The sequence below is a fragment of the Myxine glutinosa genome, chromosome 8 (genome assembly GCF_964187855.1).
Source record: "Myxine glutinosa chromosome 8, kmMyxGlut1.1, whole genome shotgun sequence".
NCBI classification, from domain to species: domain Eukaryota; kingdom Metazoa; phylum Chordata; class Myxini; order Myxiniformes; family Myxinidae; genus Myxine; species Myxine glutinosa.
Genome location: NC_136268.1, coordinates 115,831,577 through 115,849,943, shown reverse-complemented (window position 1 = coordinate 115,849,943; position 18,367 = coordinate 115,831,577). Strand labels below are relative to the sequence as shown.

At 49.2% G+C, this 18,367-nt stretch overlaps 1 protein-coding gene across 2 annotated transcripts in view; it reads left to right on the top strand.

Annotated features, from left to right (window-relative positions):
- Positions 1–18,367, top strand: part of LOC137432881 (glypican-6-like) — a 554,701-nt gene that overhangs the window by 498,871 nt on the left and 37,463 nt on the right. For both annotated transcript variants that reach the window (XM_068125169.2, XM_068125167.2), the window contains one exon: positions 7,057–7,193. In XM_068125169.2, coding sequence (XP_067981270.1) covers positions 7,057–7,193 — 137 coding nt within the window. The remainder of the gene's footprint in view (positions 1–7,056; positions 7,194–18,367) is intronic.

Here is an 18,367-nt window from a genome sequence, read left to right as displayed (position 1 = left end):
AGCGGGCATGCCCGGACGCTCTGGGCGAGCCCTGGAAAGGCGAGAGCGGGCATGCCCGGGAAAGACGAGACCGGGCGTGCCCGGGAGGTTCGGGCGTGCCCGGGAACAGTGAGTCCGGGCATGCCCGGGAGAGGCGCGTCTGGCCGTGTTCTGGCCGGTGCAAGGCGATTATGTACATCCAGCGGTAACCGCTACACACGCCCCTCCAGAATCGACCTGCACCGGCAGGGTCAATTTAAGGGGGGTCCGGATGACCTGGCCGAAGCGACCCCTGGAGGGTCGTGGGGAGGGGTCTGACGTGGTGGTGGGTGGTCGAGCGGGGGGAACTGTGGACGGGGGGCGGCCTCGCCGCGGAGGAAGGGCCAACCGTGGTGGTCGGTCGACGTCCATGTGCGCCGGTTTGAGGCGGTCCACAGAAATCCGGTCCGGCCGGCCGCCGAAGTCGACGATGAAAGACTTGTCGCCCCGTCGCAGGACCCGGAAGGGCCCGTCGTACGGCGGCCGGAGTGGCCCCCGGTGCGCGTCATGACGCACAAAGACGTACTCCGCTGTGCGAAGCGCCGGGGGGACGTAGGACTGGGGGCCACCGTGGCGGGACGTCGGCACGGGGGCAAATCGTCGGGCGGCCTCCTGGAGGTCCGAGCGCTGGCGAGCGGCGGACCAGGGACTGGTAGCGTCAGGCACGAATTCGCCCGGGACGCGGAGTGGCTGGCCGTAGACGAGCTCAGCGGCGGACGCCTGGAGGTCTTCCTTGGGGGCCGTGCGAAGGCCCAAAAGGACCCACGGCAGCCGGTCGGCCCAACCGTCGTCCTGAAGGCCGGCCATGGGTGCGGCCTTCATGGAGCGGTGAAACCGCTCGAACAACCCATTGGCTTGGGGGTGGTAGGCCGTGGTGCGGTGCAGCGTGACCCCCAACGAACGGGCGACCGCGCCCCAAAGCTCAGACGTGAACTGTGGGCCGTGGTCGGACGAGATGTCCGCTAGTGCGCCGAAGTGCGCGACCCAGGTGGCGATGAACGCCTGCGCCACGTCGGCGGTGGTGGTGGAGGTGAGGGGCACGGCCTCCGGCCACCTGGTGGTCCTGTCCACCATGGTGAGCAGGTGGGTGAACCCCCGCGAGGGGGGCAGGGGACCCACCAGGTCCACATGGACGTGGTCGAAACGCCGTTCAGGCACGGCGAAAGGTGCCAGCGGGGCCTGGGTGTGGCGGTGGACCTTGGCTCGCTGGCAGGCCGTGCAGGCGTTGGCCCAGTCGCGGATGTTTCGTCGAAGGCCGTGCCAGACGAAACGCGCCGACACCAGCTTCTGAGAAGCTTTCCGGCCCGGGTGAGAAAGGCCGTGGATGGAGGCGAAGATGCGGCGCTGCCAGGAAACGGGCACGATGGGGCGAGGCTGGCCCTGGGAGACGTCGCAGAGCAGGACGGTGCCCGCGAAGGGGATGTCGGCCAGACGGAGGCCCGTGTCCGCCACGCGGAGTGCCTGCACCGAGGCGTCGGTGGTCTGGTCGGCCGCCATGATCGTGAAGTCCACGCCGAGGTGGACCGCGTTCGCGCTGGCCCGCGAAAGGCAGTCGGCCACGGCGTTGTCTTTGCCGGCGACGTGCTGGATGTCCGTGGTGAACTCCGACACGGCGGAGAGGTGGCGCTGCTGGCGGGCCGACCACGGCTCCGTGACCTTAGCCATTGCGTAGACCAACGGCTTGTGGTCGACGAAAGCCGTGAACGGGCGGCCCTCCAGGAGGTGTCGGAAATGGCGAACGGCCAGGAATAGCCCGAGCAGCTCGCGGTCGAACGTGCTGTAGTTTAACTCGTTCGGCCGGAGTTGCCGGCTGAAAAAAGCGAGTGGCTGCCAAACCCCGTCCACCCATTGCTCATGGACGGCGCCCACCGCGTAGTTGGAGGCGTCCGTAGTGAGGGCGATGGGCGCGTTGAGCACCGGGTGAGCCAGCAGCGTTGCGTCGGCGAGGGCCCGTTTGGCACTGGCGAAGGCCGCGTCCATGGCCGCGGACCAAGCAATGTCATGCTTGGCCGGCTTGCCCTGGAGGGCCTCGTAAAGGGGCCGCATGAGCTGAGCAGCGCGGGGCACGAATCGGTGATAAAAATTCACCATGCCGAGGAACTCTTGGAGGGCCTTGATGGAACGGGGACGCGGGAACGTGGTGATGGCCTCGACCTTGGTCGGCAGCGGCAAGGCCCCGGTCTTGGTGATGCGGTGGCCCAAAAAGTCAACGGTCGTCGCGCCGAAGTGGCATTTGACCGGGTTGACAATTAAGCCGTGCTCGCTGAGGCGACCGAACAGTGTTCGGAGGTGGAGGAGGTGCTCGGCGCGGGACGTGCTGGCGACGAGGATGTCGTCCAGATAGACGAAAAGAAACGGCAGGTCGCGCAGCACGCCGTCCATCAAGCGCTGGAACGCCTGGGCCGCGTTCTTGAGGCCAAACGGCATCCGCAAAAATTCGAACAGGCCGAACGGCGTGATGACGGCCGTCTTCGGGACGTCGGCCACCCGGACAGGTACCTGGTGGTAGCCCCGTATCAGGTCAATTTTCGAAAAGATGACCCGTCCCGCCAAACGGGCGGAAAAGTCCTGAATGTGCGGGATCGGGTACCTGTCGGGGGTGGTAGCGTCATTGAGACGGCGGTAGTCGCCACACGGGCGCCATCCACCCCCCGGCTTTGGCACGATGTGCAGTGGCGAGGCCCACGCGCTATCGGAGCGCCGCACGATGCCGAGGTGCTCCAACGCGTCGAATTCGGCCTTTGCCACGGCGAGCTTGGCTGGGTCGAGGCGGCGGGCCCTGGCGTAGACCGGCAGGCCCGTAGTGGGTATGTGGTGCTCGATCCCGTGCCGCACCGCGACGGCCGAAAACGTCGGCCGCGTGCGGGCCGGAAATTCCACGAGCAGGCGAGCGAACTCGTTCGTTGCCGGGAGGGCGCACGCCAGTTCGGTCGGCGCGGAGCTGCTCATTGTGCACGCCAGGGAGCTGAAGGTCTCGGCGTGGACAAGGCGACGTCGTTTGACGTCGACCAGCAGCCCGTGCGCACAGAGGAAGTCGGCGCCCAGCAAAGCCACGGGGACGCTGGCGGTAACAAAAGTCCATTGAAAGCGCTGGCTGCCGAAGCAGAGGGTGACGATGCGTGGGCCGAAAGTGCGTATGGCCGAGCCATTAGCAGCGACCAAAGAGGGGCCGCAAACTGCGTCCAGCCTGTCCTGCTCGGAGGCAGGTATGATGCTCAGTTGGGCGCCGGTGTCGCACAGGAAACGCCGTCCAGACGCTTTGTCCCGAATAAACAGCAAGTTGCCCGAGTGGCCGGCGCTCATGGCTGGGAATGAACGCCGGCCCGGCCGTTTCCCGACCTGCCGAAAGTGCACGGGGGCCGGCACGTCCGAGCCTTGTGTCCGAACCTGGCGTGGTAATAACACCACGCCCGGTCAGGTGGAGGCCCCGGCCGTCGTGTCGGAAGCGGGCGGTGCGGCGTGGCGGCCGCCAGTTGCACCGGCAGTTCGGCCTCCAACCGCGCAGGGCGCTCGGGCGTCGTGGGCGTCGCCTCGGACGGCGGCGGGCTCCAGGTAACCGCGCCGATGTGCTGGCCCGCCGAGGAGATCTTATCGGCTTCCCTGGCGAGGGCGCGGGAATCCGTGATCACCGTGCCAGCCAGGGCGAGGCGTACCGGGTTAGGCAGCTGACGGAGGAACAGCTCCCGGAACAGGAATGCCGGAGAGTGCTCGCCGAGCAACGAGAGCATATAGTCCATGCGCTCGGACGGGCGCGTGTCGCCGAGCTCGGGCAGGTCAAGCAGGCGCCGTGCGCGTGCTGCCGGTGAGAGGGCGAAAGCGCCGAGGAGGAGCGTCTTCAGCGCGTCGTATTTGTCAGCAGCCGGCGGGTGCTGGAGGAGGCTCAAGGCGCGGGCCGCGGTGGCGGGACCGAGCGCCGCCACAACATGGTGGAAGCTGGTGTCGTCCGCGGTGATGCCTCGCAGGGTGAACTGGGAGTCCGCCTGGGCGAACCAAACAGCCGCGTGAGTCTCCCAGAAGGTAGGCAGTTTAAGCGTCACTGCCGTATCCATGTCGGTAGGTCACCAATGAAGGAACTGCGCTCCAACGCGAGTCGAAAGAATTGACGCGACCAAAGACGGAATTCGTCCGAGTTGCTTTATTGAAACAAAACAGCTCAGGTATTCTGACAAGCCCGTTTTTCGGGCAACAATATATACACAAAGAATTAAGTTAAGCACCCCCCCCGTTTTTTTACAACCTCGCACATTACAAGTTTGTTGTCGTCAAAACAGTGTAATATACCCATGATATTGCTATATTTTCTGGAGAAGTGATATTATGGTCACATAAAAACATAACAATCATGCCGTTTTCAATATTTTATTCTGAATAATTTAAGGTGAAATTTTTTGGGAATTTTAGGCATATTTTCACCTCAATTTAAGTATGGAGCTATAGGTCCATCACGGACAGTGTGGATGACGTTTATGTTTTCTAACGTACAGTCATTGTTCTGAGAAGACCTCTAGCGATCTTTGCGTCAATAACGTGTGTAGGACCCACGTGATCGGATGGAGCAAGGTGCTGTGACAACCATCCCCTGGCCTGCGTACAGTCCTGACCTGAACCCCCTCGAGCACGTTTGGGACATGTTGGGACGACAAATTGCGAAGATGGTCCCTCCAATAGCCAATCTGGATGAATTGGAACGTGCATTACATCGGGAATGGAACAACCTGCCACAGCAACGCATACGACGGCTTACAGGGTCTATGAGACGTAGGGTTGAGTCAGTGATCCGATCACGTGGGTCCTACACACGTTATTGACGCAAAGATCGCTAGAGGTCTTCTCAGAACAATGACTGTACGTTAGAAAACATAAACGTCATCCACACTGTCCGTGATGGACCTATAGCTCCATACTTAAATTGAGGTGAAAATATGCCTAAAATTCCCAAAAAATTTCACCTTAAATTATTCAGAATAAAATATTGAAAACGGCATGATTGTTATGTTTTTATGTGACCATAATATCACTTTTCCAGAAAATATAGCAATATCATGGGTATATTACACTGTTTTGACGACAACAAACTTGTAATGTGCGAGGTTGTAAAAAAACGGGGGGGTGCTTAACTTAATTCTTTGTGTGTATATACACATTTATGTCGGGAAGTTTGCCCGGCAAAAGCTATACCGGGCATGCCCGGGTATCAAGGGCGAGCCTTGGAAAGGCGAGTCTGGACCTGCCCGGGCGTGTTTGGCTGCGGCCTGGCAAGTCGAGGCTGGGCGTGCCCGGGCGCTCTGGGCGAGCACTGGAAAGGCGATAGCGGGCATGCCCGGACGCTCTGGGCGAGCCCTGGAAAGGCGATAGCGGGCATGCCCGGACGCTCTGGGCGAGCCCTGGAAAGGCGATAGCGGGCATGCCCGGACGCTCTGGGCGAGCCCTGGAAAGGCGAGAGCGGGCATGCCCGGGAAAGACGAGACCGGGCGTGCCCGGGAGGTTCGGGCGTGCCTGGGAACAGTGAGTCCGGGCATGCCCGGGAGAGGCGCGTCTGGCCGTGTTCTGGCCGGTGCAAGGCGATTATGTACATCCAGCGGTAACCGCTACAATAGGATCTTTAAGGTCCACGAAGGACCAGTGATGGCAGATGGGTCCTCTGGCTTAACGTCCCTCTGACAGACAACACATGTATTGATGGCTCACGATGAATGTGAAACACCGTGGTGACATTTTATAGCTGGGCTGAGATTTAAACCCAGGCTAAGCAGCTCAAAGGTGAGTTCCCATACATCTAAGCTATTCTGATAGGCCATGAGGCAAAGCAGAAATATTCATTGTTAGAATAAAACCAAAATAAGTGTCTAAAATTCAAACACCTTTTGACAATAAAGTTGTATGTTTACTCCCGCCAGGGAGTAATGCATTCGGTCGTGTCCGTGTTTGTGTGTGTGCGTGTGTGTTCGTGTGTTTGTGAACAAGATATCTGGAAAAGTTCTGAACGGATTTGGATGAAAGTTGGTGGGATGATTGCCCTTGGGATAAGGAAGAATTGATTAGTTTTTGGTGAAGCTCAGGATATTATTCCGGATCTAGGAATTTTTTAAAGGATCGTTTACCATTGGAAGATAGGGCTAATTTTTTTTAACATTATCTTCTATATATTCTATATTTAACATTGTGATATGAAAATAGTTTTCATATTTGTTGTAAATGTAGTTTAAACTTGTGGTTATGCGTTAGAGCGGTGTATTTTGTTAGGAGCGTCATCTTCAAGGTTTTTTTTTTTTCTAATAAAGACATTCTGTCATTTTAAAACGACCAAAGTGTGTATTCGGTTTCCCCATTTCATAAAATGTGTCGTTTGATACGTATAATGCTTTAAAACGTTTTTTTTTTTTTTTTTTTTTACCTCAGTAGATATATCAACATTTACCTCAGCGAATGTCAATCGCGGTGTCAGTATTTGATGAACTTATAAAGACTTAGGTGAGTTATAAGTGTGACATGCATATGCACGGGATTCTTCCCAGAAGAATGAGTGGTCGCATTAGCTTGTACGACAAAATGAGCGAGTTTTGTTTTGGCGTTTGGGCCAGTTTTACATGTTGTATCCCGAAGGAATGAAACGCACGGTTTTTCCTGGCTTACAATTTTATTTGAAGTCACACATGCCTCAAAATACACTCACTTGTATAGAATTGAACGATGAATCCGAAAATGTAAGTGAAATTGCCTTGTTTTTTTTTAACATTATCTTCTATATATTCTAAATATATATCTGTGCAGTGTCTGTCTTGTGTTGTCTTGTCTTGTGTCGTCACTGAACTACTCCCTCAAACTTTTGTGAAATCGTACTATTCCAACTTGACCCACGGCGGGAGTATGCGCTCTACTGAGTGGCGTTCTAGTTAATTTTAAATTTACACAAATACCATACTTGATTACCATCGTTAAACATTCAACATTATCTCTGATATATCATGGGATATTTGAATGCAGAATTGATTTTTTTTTCATGTGTGTTTAATGGTTATACTCCCTTCTCACGCACAGGTGAAGGATATCAGAGGAAGGCTCGAGAGAGCCAAGTACATTTGGACCAATTTGTCATATAGCATATGCAGTGCAGAGAAAATTGGCTCCATTCTTTTTGGCAAGGACCGGTGTTGGAATGGGCAGAAGCAGGGCAGGTATGTTGAACACATAGTATAGTAAAGCAAAGGTAATTCGAATTTTTAAGGCTCTTATCTTAACTTTGATTTGCAAGGAAATAACTTTTGAAATCATAACTTATTTTTGTGCAGACACCAAAGTAAAAAAGGTTTGCTCTCCTTGATAAAGTATTAATTTATATTATGTCCCTTGTTCAAACATCTTTTCAATACTTTCTGAATAAAAATGCACCACACATTTGCTCTGTTATGTCTACACCATTGATTGTTACGTCCACCTGCTGTCCAAACTGTCTGTACATTGTCTTTCCTCCTCCGATCGTGTTACTTTCCTGCACTTCCATGAGCCAAGACTTTTTGTGTTCAAGAAGTGTGTTCACTTTTTGTGACATATATATATATATATATCCACAGTGCCTTCAGAAAGTATTCACATCCCTTGACCTTTTTCACATTTTATTGTGTTGCAGCCTGAATTTAAAATGGATTAAATTGAGATATTTTGTCACTGATCTTTTTTCTTTTTTTTCTTTTTTTTAAACAGAATCGAGGCTCGTATAAGAGCTAACACATTGAACATGAAAACATGCACAGATACAAAAAACATACAATGAAGGGAGCAGAAGACAAGAGGGGGAGAGAGAGGGAAGCACACAAGCACAACAACAGTAGAGAACAGAGATGTCGGTAGATATGTGGAAGGGGAGGGCTGGGGGAGGAGGGTGGGGTACACAGTATAAAGCAAATGGACACGACGAGGAATTTCAGGAGAGAAGTCTGAGATTGAAAGAGGTGGGTTTGGGGTGTTTTAACGGGGGTAGAAAAGATCAAGGTTTTGGATGGGGGAAGACAAGAGATGGTGGGGAACAGCTGTTTTAAAGACGTGCAGGTAGTAGAGGGATTTAAGAGTGTGGGAGTTTGTTCCAGAGGTGGCAGAAAAGAGGAATGAAAGAGCGAAGGTGACCAGAGAGCCGAGATTTTGGCAGTTTCACCAGAAGAGGGTTGCTGGCAGATCTTGTGCGTCCTGCAGGAATATTTAGGGGACAGAGCACAGACAGAGCAGGGGGAGCAAGACCGGAGAGAAGTCGGTAGAAGACAGAAAGTCCACCTACCTGCCTGCGGTGAGAGAGAGAGAAAGGCCCACAGAATCAGCTTCATCGCGGGAGATTCCAATGATTCTGAATGCTTTGGTTTCAACAGCGTGAAGCCGAGCTAGGTGTGAGGCAGGAGCACCAGCCCGGGGAGGGGGGGGGGGGGGGGGAGAACAGTATTTCATTAAGCTGCAGATGAAAGCCTTGTATGTGGTGAGGAGCTCAGAAGTGCCCAGAAGGGACTTCGCATGATGGAGGATGCCCAGTCGGCGACTGGCTTTGGAGGCCAGCTTGGAAATGTGGTTTTCCCAGGAAAGATCATGGCAGGTAGTGAGACCCAAAAGCTTGAGTGACAGAACTTCTTCAAGAGGATTGTTCAGAAAGTAGATGGGAGGGTTGTCCAGTCGGTCTTTTCGGAGAGACATAGTGAGAGTGTGAGACTTGTCTGGATTGAAAGACATGTTCCACCTGTTTGACCAGTTTGTGATTTTGCCCAGGTCTGCAGAGAGTGAAGAGGCTGCAGCCTGCCGATCTGAGGGATGAGGAATGGAGCGGCAGAGAGTAGAGTCGTCAGCAAAGAGATAGAGAGGATTTTCCAGAGAGTCGGAGAGATCATTAATGAAGACCAGAAAAAGCACAGGGCCGAGAACACTGCCTTGAGGATTTCCATCCTGAACAGGAAGGGGAGATGAGAGAATTCCATTCAGGGCCACACGTTGACTGTGACCAGAGAGGAAGTGACTGTGACCGCTAATTTCACCCCAGATCCACTTTTTAGAAATAGCAACTTCTTTCCTGGAAGTCCTTGCAGTGTCCTTGTGTTTTATACTTCTACCCTTCCCACGCCTCCTCCTCCCAAGCCCTCTCCCTCCCACAGATCTCCCAATGTCCCTGCTCTCAAATGTTGTGTTTGTGTGCTTCCCCTTCTCTCCCCATCTTGTCTACCGCTCCCTTTATTATATACTTTGTGTGTCTGTTTGATTTTTTTTGAATGATATACGTTAGCTCTTTCACGAGCCTCGATTCTGTATACGAAAAAAAAATAATTCTGTAAGCCATGCGTGGAGGTTTCCATGGATACCATAGGAGGAGAGTTTGGTGGGCAGAGCGGGGTGCCAGACCGTATCGAAGGCACGTGATATGTCAAGGGAGACAGCTCTGATTTCCTATTTGGCATTGAGGACGTCCATCCATTGTTTAGACAGCAGAAGCAGCATGTCCAGGGTGGAGTGGCCTGGTCTGAATCCAAATTGATTATATCAGAGATCAGGGCCATTGGAGAAGAGGAAGGATTTAATATCGGAAGCGATGATGGGTTCCATGACTTTGTTAATTATTGGGAGCAGGCTGATTGGTCTGTCGTTGCAAGGATCTGTTTTACCATCTTTTTTGTGTAAAGCGGTAATGTTGGCTGATTTCCAAGCAGATGGCAGATGACCTTGAGCAAAAGAGAGGGTGAAGAGAATAGAGAGAGGGTGAGATAGAGCAGCAGGAAAGCAGGATTTTAGGACTGGTGGGCTGATGCCGTCTGGTTCAGTTGCAGAATCAGAGTCGAGGTTTGACAGAAACTTAACCACCTTGTCAGGAGAGAAGGACATAAATTCCAGGAGTAGCTGGGTTCGACTGGGTAAGGTGGGTCGAGAGAGAGATGGGTTTGGGACACAAGATTTTGAGGCAAACACAGAGTTGAGGCATTCGGCTTTTTCACGTACAGTATCAGCTGTGTAACCATTTGAGGTAAGGGAGGGGATGGAGGAGGAAAAAACACCAGAAACAGATTTGTCCAGACGCCACCAGGATTTGGAAGAGGGAGACAGGTTTGAGAATTCGGTCTTGAGAGTGGAGAGATATTGTTTCCTGGCTCTCCTGAGGGTAAACACACACTTGTTCCGGGCTTTGTGAAAGGAATGGAGATTGCCTTCAGTTGGATTAGCCTTCCATGAGGCGAAGGCAAGTTGTTTGATTTAATAACCTACATATATATAAATATATATATATTTATAAACTAGCTTGGTGAGGCGAGCACAGCGAGCCTCACCAAGCGTCGTTACTGAGGAATTAGCTTATTTTAGCTGAGGATAATGACTGTACCTGAGTTGCTGTGTTGTCATGATTTACACCAATCATAATACAAAAAATTATTTTATACAAATGTATTTGTTGTGTTTGTGATATTACATTTTTATAGGCAATTTAGGTTGAATGTTTTTTTTTCAAGAAAGAACCCCTCAGCACATACCTAGGGGAGGGGTAGGTACAGACTGGAATTTTGGGACGATTACACCTCACCACCACGTAATTCAAAACACCTCACCACCAAGTAATTCAAAACACCTCACCACCAAGTAATTTAAAACACCTCACAGCCATAAAACACGTAATAAAAACACCTCACCACCACGAAATTAAAAACACCTCACCACCACGAAATTAAAAACACCTCACCACCACGAAGTTGAAAACACCTCACAGCCATAAAACACGTAATAAAAACACCTCACCACTAGGAAATTAAAAACACTTCACAGCCATAAAACACGTAATAAAACACCTCACAGCCACGAAATTAAAAACACCTCACAGCCACGAAATTAAAAACACCTCACCACCACGTAAATCAAAACACCTCATCACCATGTAATTAAAAAACCCCTCATCACCATGTAATTCAAAACACCTCACCACCACGTAATTCAAAACACCTCACCACCACATAATTAAAAACACCTCACCTCCATGTAATTATAAATACCTCACCACCACGTAATTCAAAACACCTCACCACCATGTGATTTTAAAACACCTCACCACCATGTCATTTAAAAACACCTCACCACCACATAATTCAAAATACCTCACCACCACGTGATTCAACACCACCACAACGTGATTAAAAACACTTCACAACCACGGAAACAAAACTTTGAGGGAGTTGTTAAGTGACAACACAGACACTGCCCAAAAAAAAAAGAAAAAAATTGTGTAGATATATAGATAAATGACTGTACCCGAGTTGCCGTTTTGTCATGGTTTAAACCAATCATAATTCAAACAATTATTTTGCACAAATGTATTTGTAATATACGTGATATCACATTTTATAAACAATTGAAGTTGAAAAAAAAAAATTTCCCGAAAAAATTCCAAAAACAAAATTGGAAATTTTTTCAAAAACAATACCCTTTGAACATACCGATGGGAGAGGTATGTGCATACCAGAAGTTTGGTACGATTTCACAAAAGTTTGAGAAAGTAGTTCAGTGACAAAACAAGACAAGACAAGACAAGACAACACACAACACAACACAACACAACACAGATACTGCACAGATATATATATATATATATATAGATATATACATTTAATACCCCATAATGTCCAAGTGGAAACCCTTTTTATTTTTATTTTTTACAGAACTAGTAAAAATGATATATATAGTGATTGTTTGTTGTTTCGAAGCATTCACATTAAAGCACCATTGATCACCCTTGAAGCGATCAATATAAGCAAGGCAAGGTGTCTTGAATCGCAAAAGACCATGTAGATTTGGGTGTATATAAATATGTATACACAAAGAATTAAGTTAAGCACCCCCCCCGTTTTTTTACAACCTCGCACATTACAAGTTTGTTGTCGTCAAAACAGTGTAATATACCCATGATATTGCTATATTTTCTGGAGAAGTGATATTATGGTCACATAAAAACATAACAATCATGCCGTTTTCAATATTTTATTCTGAATAATTTAAGGTGAAATTTTTTGGGAATTTTAGGCATATTTTCACCTCAATTTAAGTATGGAGCTATAGGTCCATCACGGACAGTGTGGATGACGTTTATGTTTTCTAACGTACAGTCATTGTTCTGAGAAGACCTCTAGCGATCTTTGCGTCAATAACGTGTGTAGGACCCACGTGATCGGATCACTGACTCAACCCTACGTCTCATAGACCCTGTAAGCCGTCGTATGCGTTGCTGTGGCAGGTTGTTCCATTCCCGATGTAATGCACGTTCCAATTCATCCAGATTGGCTATTGGAGGAACCATCTTCGCAATTTGTCGTCCCAACATGTCCCAAACGTGCTCGAGGGGGTTCAGGTTCAGGACAGGATTAGGGGGTGCTTAACTTAATTCTTTGTGTAGGGGTGCTTAACTTAATTCTTTGTGTATATATGTTGCGCCAAAGAAGCGCACTGACCCTATGACATGACGCTGACGTCCTATATATATATATATATATATATATATATATAAATATATATATATACACATTTTATATGTATTGTGGCGGATCTCTCGAAGCCTGTTCCACGTTACAAAGGGGGGATTAAACCCTTCTTCCCCCTGGGTCTTTGTGTCCACGAGGCCGAATCGCCACTTTCGCAGCAAGCGTGAAAAAGGGTATCGGGTCGACGCCGCACGTACCTTTCACCCACGCTACCACAAAAGCGGGGACCGGACCTCGCACAAGCCACGCTTAATCGAGTACGCCCGAGCGGTATGCGTATCATGTGACTCGTGCCGTTACTTTTATGGAACTCGATTCGAGCAGTTCTATTCGTACTATGCGAGGCCAATTAATGGAAGGGAACAGTCAAATAAGAGGAATAACACAATTTATTATTTATGTACAATGATTCGCAGAAGGAAAGGGGACACAGAGCAGAAGCTTAACAGTTTAACTTATACTCAGACACAGGGCCCACTCACGCACACGGGGAGATGGAGGAAGAATGTTCGCGCGCCAAACGCGCATTGCTGTCGGTCGCTCCGGGACAGCTCGCCCAGCGTGGCCCTCTGGTGGTCACGGCACGTATGCAGGAGAAGGCAGGCAGGAGGAGATCGCGCGTCTGTGTCCCGGCACGGGTCGTCTTCTCGAACGCGCGATTAATACAGCGCAGGGCACGGGGCACGGGGCAAGTTTGTGTACAATGACGATAACCGGCAATGCAATTGACTCGTTCTCTTGCACGTTCTCTCTCTCTGACTCAATCAATGCCTCGACCCGAACTCCGACTCACTCTCAGGCGAACTCCGAACTCTCAGGGGCTCCGACTCGACTCTCAACTGAGGCGGGGGGCTCGGAGCAGGGTTTTATCGCTCCGCCCCAGAGTCTCACCCGAATGTTCCACGCTCCGCCTCCCGTTGCCGTGGTAAACCACTCCTCTCGAGCCCTGATTGGCGGCTCATTGCTTACCGGCCACTCCCACTGCAGCACCTCCCTTCGGCCTTGCCAGACTTGTTGAAGGCCTACCACATGGCATTTCCAGCCCAAAAGACCGCCCTACTCACGGGCCTGCTCAACGCAAAACTAACACAGGAAAGGACTACGCTTACATTCACTAAGAAATAACTGAACTATCGCAAGGCTTCGTGTTGTGGTGCGTCTACCTACGAGGGGGATTATCCTTTATTCCAAAACCGTAACAACATATATATATATATATATATATATATATTTTGTTACGGCCCGCGGATAAGATGTTGTGTTTGCCGAGCGGATGGCCCCGCGGTCGTACAGTTACCCCGAATCCCGAACGTTGGCCGGATCGCGCCACAGATATTCAATAGGGAAAAGACTAAGGCGACACGGATGTGAAGAAGAAGCAGACAAAAAGGTTGGAAATACGAATATAATTTATTTGCTATTTACAGGCTCAAAATAACCAAGGAAGAAGGAAAGATAAGAAAATAATTTACAGAAGATTTTAGACACAGTGCAACCTAGCTTATACAAACTTAATTAACCCAGGGACAGAACAAACAAAACAAACTCACGTACACAAGAAGGGTGGAAATGCAGGAGGTGGATGGCTGGAGGGAAAGGAAGGTCCAAGGGTGCTGCAGCACGATCGGCGCGTTGGGCAGCCGCCGTTCCTTCGCGGCCCCGCTCCAAACTGCCGTCCAGGCCCCAAGCTGCTGTATCTGAAGCTGTGTGGACGTCGCGTGCTTTGCCAGGACTCGTCTGGTCCAACCACACCACTGAACAACGTGCTTGCTTCTTGCCCAACTCTCTTGCTTGGTCCAACTTTGGCGAGCAAGGCGACGAATAGCGGCTGTGTGCTTCCCTGGATCATCTCCTTCTGGACAAGAATCGCTGCTGGATCATCTCCTTCTGGACAAGAATCGCTGCTGGATCATCTCACGCAGTCCTTGCGCGCGCGCTTTTATAATGCCTCCGGCGATCAAGCCGCCGGCCTTCAGGACACGCCCCTCGGTGTGCTCACTTCGGCCCTGGTTGGTCGCGCGACCCTCTGGCTCCGCCCTTGATGACGACGGGCGGGCACGCCCATCTTCCCCGACCCGAGCACATGTTCAATGGTGGTTTTGGAGGGGATGTAATTGGCAATCGAGGCTTGGCAATGATGAAAGGGGAAATGGAGGTTTTGGGAATGGGAATGAAAGGGGATCTAGCTTGTTTCACTTGGTGCAATGGAGTGTCATCTTAATGGAAGACAAGGCCTTACCCTAATACACATAATAAAGATATAACTATCAACCAGGGGGAAATCTATGATTGGCTGACGTGATTGTTTATGACCTAATTATGGGACGCCCTTCAACCTTTATACATAACTGGAGTAAGGAGGGTCCAGACATAAGCAATAATTCACAACAATTTACTATACAATACAACACAAAAAAAAACATAATCCTCATATCCGCAACAATATATATATATATATATATATATATATATATATATATATATATATATATATATGTGTGTATATATATATATATATATATATATATATATATATATATATATATATATATATATATATATATATATATATACACGGTTGCAGGTACGACAAAAATCACTGCTAGTAAATGCACTTGCTCTTTTTCTTTTTGGATGTCACATCTTGCCATGAGTGCATAATCTAACCTTCCATCCTAGGTAGCTGATGACACCAGTCTCTGGCTAGACACTTTCCCAGCTGTACTGACAGTTATCCATATTTCATCCATGGTTATTGATTGATTATATGGGATCAGCTTGTCCTGCATCAAGTCAGATTCGGTGAAAAAAGCATCCTAATTCTGTATATTTTGCAGCCCCATCTAGCATCAAAAGTCCATTTCCAAGCGGTCGCAGTGTCCTCTCTGTGCACTGGATTACCAGGCTTTCCGTATTCAGGCTGCATTGCTTTGAACCAGGGTTCCTCACAGGCCCAAACAGGGCAGCTGCCATAATCAAAAAAATTTTTATGAAAGGGATGTGGGGAATGAACCGTGTAACCTCACTTCACCACCAGATAAATGCAATTCACTTCACACACAACTGCATTAGCCTTTTGCTCGTTTTTGGTGCTTTTAAAATTATTTTTAACTAACATTTTAAAATTCTCACAGTTGGCACCTCTCTGCAGTCTCGCTGTTTTTCTTCATGATTTCATGATGCACGAGTGTTGCATCCCTTCCAGAAAGGTCTATGCAAATCATGCTTCACACAACATACCTATCCAACCGTGACATGTTACCACCTGTCATCACACAGCAGAATTGCTCAAGTAATTGCTGAATAGCCAGGCCGCACATCACATTACTTGGGCAGTATTGCTGTTACCTTTGTTCGGCCTTCCATTCATAGCATCAGGATTGACATATTTTTGCCTGTATACTATGTACTCATAACAACCACTGCTAAGTCTTGATTTCACTCATCTCTCTCTGCTTTCCACATTTATTTTAATAGCTTGTAAAGGTGTCATGTGTTCAAAACATCCATCGTCAACATGTGCTCACTCCATCCTGATAAAGATTCAGTTTTCAAGATTTTTACCAAATGTGCGCAAAATGGTGAAGATTGTCATGGGGCCCGCAAGGCTAACCCCCGCTCTAGCAGGGAAAATGACCTTAAAATGCCTGTTGTTGTTGATGTGCGCGAATATTGGATGTTAAGCTATTGGTTCACTTTGTCTGTCTGTCTGTCTGTCGGTTTATGATCAGGGAATAACTACATAATTACAATTTAATGTTATATTTTAAACATGAATCGGAACATTATTCAGAACAGGAACCTGCAGTTTAGCAATAATCTGGCTCTGATTTTGGCAAATTGTAAGGAATCTCGTCCCGATTGCGCATGTGCGGAGAGGAGTGAGCTCACTTTTTTTTCAACATAGCCGATACGGCAATGCCGTCTGGAACATTGTTTGTCTGTCTGTCCATCCGATGTATGTATGTATGTATGTATGTATGTATGTATGTATGTATGTATGTATGTATGTATGTATGTCCCTTCCGCCAGAAGTTTGTGGGTTTATTAGACCCCGTTGGACTTAATCCGAAACAGGGGCTTATGGATTGGGTCTCCTCCGTCTGTCTGTCTTTTTTTTTCTTTTCTTTTTTGTATACATAATCGAGGCTCGTGAAAGAGCTAATATTTATCACACAAACAAATCAAACAGACAAACAAACAAAGTGTATAAAAAGGGGAGTGGTAGACAAGATGGGGAGAGAAGGGGAAGCACATAAACACAACATTTGTGAGGGACATCGGCAATGTGTGGGAGGGAGAGGGCTTGGGGGGAGGCGGCGTGGGAAGGGGGGGGGGGGTGGGAGAAGTATAAACACAAGGACACCAAGGACTTCCAGGAAAGAAGTTGGTATTTCAAAAAAGAGGATTTGGGGTGAAATTAGCGGGGGTAAAACAGATCAAGGTTTTGGATGGGGGAAGATAAGAGATGGTGGTGAACAGCTGTTTTAAAGACCTGGAGGGAGGAGGGGGATTGAAGGGAGTGAGGGAGTTTGTTCCAGAGGCGGGAGAAAAGAGGAATGAAAGAGTGAAGGTGAGCAGAGAGTCTTGATTTTGGCAGTTTAACCATAAGAGGGTTGCAGGCAGATCTTGTGCGACCTTTAGGAATATTTGGGGGACAGAGCCCAGAGAGAGCTGGAGGAGCAAGGCCGGAGAGGAGTCAGTAGAAGACAGAAAGACCACCAACCTGCCTGTGGTGAGTAAGTGAAAGGCCCTCGGAGGTAGCTTCATCACGGGAGATTCCAATGATTCTGAACGCTTTGGTTTCAACAGCGTGAAGACGAGCTATGTGTGAGGCAGGAGCACCAGCTCAGAGGGGAGTGCAGTATTCCATTGAGCTGCGGATGAAAGCCTTGTATGTGGTGAGGAGCTCAGGTGTGCCAAGGAAGGACATCGCACGATGGAGGATGCCCAGTCGGCGACTGGCTTTGGAGGCCAGATTTGAAATGTGGTTTTCCCAGGAAAGATCATGGCAGATAGTGAGATGCAAAATCTTGAGTGACAGAACTTCTTGGAGAGGATTATTCAGAAAGTGGATGGGAGGGTTGTCCAGTCGGTCTTTTCGGAGGGACATCATAAGAGAGTGAGATTTGTCAGGATTGAAAGACATGTTCCACTTGTTTGCCCAGTCAGTGATTTTGTCCAGGTCTGCATAGAGTGAGGAGGCTGCAGACTGCTGATCTGAGGGATGAGGAATGGAGCGGCAGAGAGTGGAGTCATCAGCAAAGAGATAGAGAGGATTTTCAAGAGAGTCGGAGAGATAATTGATGAAGACCAGAAAAAGCACAGGGCCCAGAACACTGCCTTGGGGAACTCCAGCCTGAACAGGAAGCGGAGATGAGAGAAACCCATTCAGGGCCACACGTTGACGACGACTAGAGAGGAAGTCTGCCAGCCATGCGTGGAGATTTCCATGGATACCAAAGGAGGAGAGTTTGGTGAGCAGAGCGGGGTGCCAGACCGTATCGAAGGCACGTGATATATCGAGGGAGACAGCTTTAATTTCCTATTTGGCATTGAGGACCTCCATCCATTGTTGAGACAGCAGAAGCAGCATGTCCAGAGTAGAGTGACCTGGTCTGAAACCAAATTGATGATCAGAGATCAAGCCATTCGAGAAGAGGAAAGATTTCATATCCGAAGCAATGATGGATTCCATGACTTTGCTGATAATTGGGAGAAGGCTGATTGGTCTGTAGTTACTAGGATCTGTTTTTGCACCTTTTTTGTGTAAAGCGGTGATGTTGGCTGATTTCCAAGCAGATGGCAGTTGACCTTGAGCAAAAGAGAGGGTGAAGAGAACAGAGAGAGGGAGTGAAAGAGCGGAAGAA